The sequence below is a fragment of the Colobus angolensis genome, unplaced genomic scaffold, assembly GCF_000951035.1.
Source record: "Colobus angolensis palliatus isolate OR3802 unplaced genomic scaffold, Cang.pa_1.0 Scaffold170, whole genome shotgun sequence".
Lineage (NCBI taxonomy): Eukaryota > Metazoa > Chordata > Mammalia > Primates > Cercopithecidae > Colobus > Colobus angolensis.
The window spans coordinates 2,499,538-2,505,983 of NW_012114822.1; the positions used below are offsets into that span (position 1 = coordinate 2,499,538).

Consider the following 6,446-nt stretch of genomic DNA (forward strand, 5'->3'; position numbering starts at 1 on the left):
TTTTTTTTGAGACAGTCTCGCTCTGTGACCCAGGCTGGAGTGCAGTGGTGCAATCTCAGTTCACTGCAACCTCCGCCCCCAGGATTCAGGCAATTCTCATGCCTCAGCCTTCTGAGTAGCTGGAATTAAACAGGCACCCACTACCATGACCGGCTAAATTTTTTTTTTGAAACGGAATCTAGCTGTCACCCAGGCTGGAGTGCAGTGGCATGATCCTGGCTCACCGCAACCTCCGCCTCCTGAGTTCAACCAATTCTGCCTCAGCCTCCTGAGTAGCTGGGACTACAGGCACACGCTACCACACCCAGCCAACTTTTTTTTTTTTTTCCCTTGGAATGGAGTTCCACGCTTTCGCCCAGGCTGGAGTGAAGTGATGCAATCTCAGCTCACCGCAACCTCCACCTCCTGGGTTCAAGTGATTTTTCTCCAGAGTAGCTGAGATTATAGGCGCCCACCACCATGTCCAGCTAAATTTTTGTATTTATTTGGCGTGGTAGCAGGCATCTGTAATAATCCCAGCTACTCGGGAGGCTGAGGCAGGAAAATCACTTGAACCTGGGAGGTTGCAGTGTGCCGAGATCACGCCACTGCACTCCAGACTGGGTGACACAGCGAGACTCTGTCACAAAAAAAAAGAAAAGAAAAAGGGAATCGGGCACCATCCTTACTAGCAACTGAGATTCTTTTATATTGAAAAGAAGGAAGCTGAGAGGCTTGGGCCTTCCCTCCAGAAAAACATGGAATCCAAACTGGCATATGAGGAAAGGCGACAGCCCTGCAGGCCGGCCTTGCTGGAAAATCCCGCCTCCCTGTCTCAACCCACAGCATAATTTAAACGTTCAAGTACCTGGTCCGGTGCACTCACCCTTTCTTTCTGAGAAGAGCTGGCATTTCCTCTCTCACTGGCAGGGTCTGTGTTCTCCCTCACCTGCTGCAAGAGACACACAGAGTGGATGCAGACCCTAAGAACCCTCAGAGCTCAGGGCAGGCCTCGGGCATCATGGTTGTCCCTGCTGCTTGGCCCACTGCGTGCCACAGTCAATGAACAGTTGCTAAATGCAACTGCCCTGAAGCTCAACCCAGTTCACACTGCTCACCTGGTGTGCTTCTCTTTCTCCAAAGATGTCCCTAAATCATGGTCAGAGTGCCCTGAATAGGTCCCTGTAGACCTACTTCCTATGCGTCACCCTAGGGCCTGGGCCCGGCCCCACGACCGCCAGCACGTGGCAGAAGCCCAGCTCACCACTCGAGGCGCCACCAATGCAGAACCTGCAGCCCCCAGGCCAGCCCGGTGCAGGGCCCACAAGGCAGAGCTGGCAGGGGCCGTACCCAGCTTCTCCCCACCAACCTGGCACCGGAAGCACAGAAGGCTACAATGACAAACGTCCCCCACTTCCAGTGGCTCAAGTATCATCTTTCCAGGACAGACGTTACCACAAATACATGAAAGTAATGACAGTGCTCATCTGTGGACACAGCCCCAAGCACCTGTGCTGGGCCAGGCAGCGTCCTGCGTCTGGGGCCTGAAGCAGGGAAAGCAGCCCCTGCCCTCATGGAGACTCTGTTCCGGGGAGAAGACAAAACCAATGAGGGAAATAGGAAGGACAGCAGGGGCCACAGGGGACAGGAAGACGGAGGGGCAGGAAGGGGTTGGAGGCCAGCTGGGGTCTGAGGGTCCAGGAGGGCTTCCTGAAGGAAGGGACGGCCGACCCGAAGAGGTTGAGGCAGAGTGCATGAGGCCATCTGGGAAGGGCGCTGGGGAGGACAGATGGGGCAGGGCTCCCAGGCAGCCGCTCTGGGTGTGTTTGGTCCGTGGCCACCTTGCTCTTCCCATCGGCTCCACTCTTTACTCACGATCCCTTTCCTCTCCCGATAAACCCACCAGCACAGGGAGCTGCTGGCCTGTGGCCTGTCCCGTCACTGCTCTGCCTGCCCACTCCAGGTGGGTGCTCCTGTGGCCCAGAATCCGATCTCAAGGCTTCAGCACCCAACTCTTTGTGAGCCCTCCCCTGCGCCAGGCCCACACACCCCACCTCCACCAAGGCAACCTCTGCCTCCCGGTTTAAGCGATTCTCCTGCCTCAGCCACCCGAGTAACTGGGATTACAGGCGCCTGCCACCACACCCAGCTAATTTTTGTATTTTTGGTAGAAACGAGATTTCTTTTTTTTTTTTTTTTGAGACGAAGTCTCGCTCTGTCGCCCAGGCTGGAGTGCGGTGGCGCGATCTCCACTCACTGCAAGCTCCGCCTCCCGGGTTTACGCCATTCTCCTGCCTCAGCCTCCCGAGTAGCTGGGACTACAGGCACCCGCCACTGCGCCCAGCTAATTTTTGTATTTTTAGTAGAGACGAGGTTTCACCGTGTTAGTCAGGATGGTCTCGATCTCCTCACCTCGTGATCTGCCCGTCTCGGCCTCCCAAAGTGCTGGGATTACAGGCTTGAGCCACCGCGCCCGGCCTTTTTTTTTTTTTCTTTTTGAGGCGGAGTCTCACTCAGTCGCCCAGGCTGGGGTGCAGTGGCGCAATCTCGGCTCACTGCGAGCTCCACCTTCCGGGTTCACGCCATTCTCCTGCCTCAGCCTCCCAAGTAGCTGGGACTACAGGCGCCCACCACCATGCCCGGCTAATTTTTTTTATTTTTAGTAGAGACGGGGTTTCACCGTGTTAGCCAGGATGGTCTTGATCTCCTGACCTCGTGATCTGCCCGTCTCGGCCTCCCAAAATGCTGGGATTACAGGCGTGAGCCACCGCGCCCGGCCTAGAAACGGGATTTCAACATGTTGGCCGCGCTGGTCTCGAATTCCTGACCTCAGGTGATCCACCCACCTCTGCCTCCCAAAGTGCTAGGATTACGAACATGAGCCACGACATCCAGCCATAGAATGATTCATTTTTAAAGTGGCTTTAATTTATGACTGCCCTTAAAGCCGAGGTCATGGCCAGCAGGGCCACAGGGCTGTGGATCCCAGAGGCGCAACAGTGCTGTTGTCACTGTAGTTCTTGGCCTTGGCTTTTCCCGCACATGCCGCCACCCCCGCTGCCCCCAGCTGCTGGTAAACAGTGCAGGCTGGATGTGACCAGACAGAAGGCGCAGAGCCCTCCTACCTGTGTGGGGTCCTGAAAGGCGAACACCGTGGGCACGGCGTTGTGCTTCAGGTTCTTGCGGTTTCCAAAGGCGCTGAAGCACTCTGGCCGGAAGTGCTCGGAGCAGATGACCGTGTGCTGCTTGGGCTGGAAGTTGCCCCGGCCAATGTTCAGCACCCACTCCTTCAGCAGCTCCGGGCGGCTGAACGGAAACCTAAGGGCAGAGGCAGGGGATGTGAGGCCCAGCAAAGCTGGACCCAGCGCCTCAGAGTCATTCAGAATTTTCACATCACCACAGAGTATTTCCCTGGGCAGCTGCGGACATTCAGTCCTCTTGCTTTGTTAAATCACATCTAGGCCGGGCACGGTGGCTCAAGCCTGTAATCCCAGCACTTTGGGAGGCCGAGACAGGTGGATCATGAGGTCAGGAGATCGAGACCATCCTGGCTAACACGGTGAAACCCCGTCTCTACTAAAAATAATACAAAAAACTAGCCGGGTGAGGTGGCGGCACCTGTAGTCCCAGCTACTCGGGAGGCTGAGGCAGGAGAATGGCCTAAACCTGGGAGGCGAAGACTGCAGTGAGCCGAGATTGCGCCACTGCGCTCCAGCCTGGGCAACAGAGCGAGACTCCGTCTCAAAAAAAAAAAAAAAAAATCACATCTAATTTCTGGAAGCTTCTGTCACAGCTGTTAAAGCATTCTTAACAAGAAACCCGAGACCACAAGCATGGCCAGAGAGCCCAAGTGAGCTATTTCCAATGCCACGTTTGCCAGGAGCCTGCCATGAGCCAGGCCCTGTTCTTCGTGCTGGAGAACAGGGGTAACGAGACAGTCCTCGCCCCCAAGGAGCTGACACTCTGGAGCAGGGACACAGCTGATGAGCCACACACGTGTGGACAGTGTCTTCCAGGGATGACAGTCGCTCCAGAGAACGGACAGAGGGAAGTGGTCAGGAAAGCAGCTGAAGGGGTGATGTTTGAGCACAGACCGCAGAAGCGGGAGCGCGAGTGATGCGGGCTTCAGAACGGACAGCAGGAGCGGCCACTGACACAGGTCCGGCTGAGACAGCGAGAGGGAGTGGGGACTGCATGACGCCAAGCCCTGAGCAGCTGAGGAGTCCTGGAGGCTCCAGGCAGAGGTGAGATGGAACCTCAGTCCACCCTGGTTGCTATGGGACCAGGTGTTAGCAGGAAGTGCTACTGAGAGGGCAGATTTGGATGTATTTTGAAAGTCATGCAGTAAGGTTTGCCTGTAGATGGTAACATTGAGAAGGAAGGAGTTTCATGTTTGAGATAAAAGAAGTTACAGGAGGGCAGGTTAAGGGGATCAGAAGTTTGTTTTGTAGTGGATGAGCACGGTGGCTCATGCCTGTAATCCCAGCACTTTGGGAGGCCAAGGCAGGCCAACTGCCTCAACTCAGGAGTTCGAGACCAGCCTGGCCAACATGGTGAAACCCCATCTCTATTAAAGATGCAAAAATCAGCCCAGCATGGTGGCACACTCCTGTTATCCCAGCTACTTGGAAGGCTGAGGCACAAGAATCACCTGAACCAGGGAGGCAGAGGCTGCAGTGAGCCAAGACTGCACCACTGCACTCCACCTGGGCAACAAATTGAGAGTCTGTCTCCAAAAAAAGAAGTTTGTTTTGTATCTTAGGAGTTAAATTTGAGGTGCTTTTTAGGCTTTCCATGTGCTGGGGTGACAGACAGCCACACGCATCTGGAGACGTCAGTGTGGAGGCCAACCCTGCGGAACCGATAAGCCTGGGTGAGATGGGCCCCTGGGAGCAAGTACGGCTAGAAGCCACCTCTGGGCCATGGCCCACACCCCAGGGCTCCAACACTTAATGCTGGAAATAAGGAGGACCCAGCAAAGGAGCCTGAGAAGAGAAACCTGCAGCCAAGAAGTGTACCAGACGCCATGCGAGAAAAGTGACCCAGGCTCAGGGGTCAGTTGTGTGAAATGCCACAAAGTCAACTAACATCACAAGGGTCACTAGTGACGTGACAGAGCTCTCATGGGAATGGAAGGAACGGCTTCAAGAGAGAAGGTGCGGCAACTCCATCCCCAGGTACATACCTGACAGAGGCAAAACAGATAGATGCACCACAACAAGTCCCACCAAAACTGGCCAAAACAATGTTTTTTTTGTTTTGTTTTTTGAGACAGAGTCTCGCTCTGTCGCCCAGGCTGGAGTGCAGTGGCACGATCTCGGCTCACTGCAACCTACACCTCCCAGGGTCAAGCGATTCTCCTGCCTCAGCCTCGTGAGTAGCTGGGATTTCAGGTGCGCACTACCACACTCCGGTAATTTTTGTATTTTTAGTAGAGACGGAGTTTCACCATGTTGGTCAGGCTGGTCTCGAACTCCTGACCTCAGGTGATCCACCCATCTCGGCCTCCCAAAGTGGTGGGATTACAGGCATGAGCCACCACGCCCGGCCTCCAGAACAATGTATTTGTCATCCAAAAAATGGGGCCACCCAAATGCCCTTCCATTGCAGAACAAATCGGTAAATTCTGGTACTTGTATTCAATGTGGCAATGAAAGCAAATGAACTGCAATCCACTCTGACAGAGGGCAGGATAGGGTTCTCCTTGGGCAGGAGAGAGGAGGCGGGCCTGGGAGGGGGTCCAGGTGGGGGGTCTTCCCGGGGGGTAGTGATGTTTTATTTCTTATTTTGAGATGAGGTATCGCTCTGTCACCCAGGCTGGAGTGCAGTGGCAAGATTATAGCTCACTGCAGCCTCGAACCTGGGTTCAAGCAAGCCTCCTACTTCACCCTCCCGAGCAGCTGGGACTACAGGGGCACGCTACCTTGCCTGGCTAATTTGTAAAAATTATTTGTAGAGACAGGGTCTCATTCTGTTGGCCAGGCTGATCTCGAACTCCCAGACTCAAGTGATCCTCCCGCCTCGGCCTCCCAAAGTGCTAGGATGACAGGCTTGAGCCACCGAGCCCAGCCGGTAACGTTTCAGTTCAGTGGCATTCACCTGGGGAAAACTCGCCGGGCTGTGTACTTATGATTCGTGCATTTTTCTGTATGTACGTTATGCATACTTCAAGCAACGCATTTATCACAAAACAGTGCAATGGGAGCAGAGGGAATGCGAGCCATGAGCACAAGCCGCCCTTCGGAGATGTGCCCAAAGCGAGTAGAGAAATGGTGCCGTGGCTGGACCTTGGAGAAAGCGCAACTTTGACCAAGGGCGGTTGCTCCCGGGCCGGGCCAGGGGAGTGCAGCAGCAGACTCCAAAGCCTCCAGCATCCTCCCGCGACCCTGGAAAGTCCCTTCCCACTGCCCAGACGCCCCTTGGGGGGGTCCACTCCTCCACTGCACCGCCCAGGTGCCGCGCTCCCC

General features: G+C 55.1%; 1 protein-coding gene across 1 annotated transcript in view; it reads right to left on the reverse strand.

Annotated features, from left to right (window-relative positions):
- Window positions 1-6,446, reverse strand: part of THAP3 (THAP domain containing, apoptosis associated protein 3) — a 10,968-nt gene that overhangs the window by 1,529 nt on the left and 2,993 nt on the right. Inside the window, exons 2-3 of the mRNA XM_011938306.1 lie at window positions 3,105-3,398; window positions 866-931 (exon numbers count right to left, since the gene is read on the reverse strand). Of these exons, the coding sequence (XP_011793696.1) occupies window positions 866-931; window positions 3,105-3,398 (360 nt within the window). The remainder of the gene's footprint in view (window positions 1-865; window positions 932-3,104; window positions 3,399-6,446) is intronic.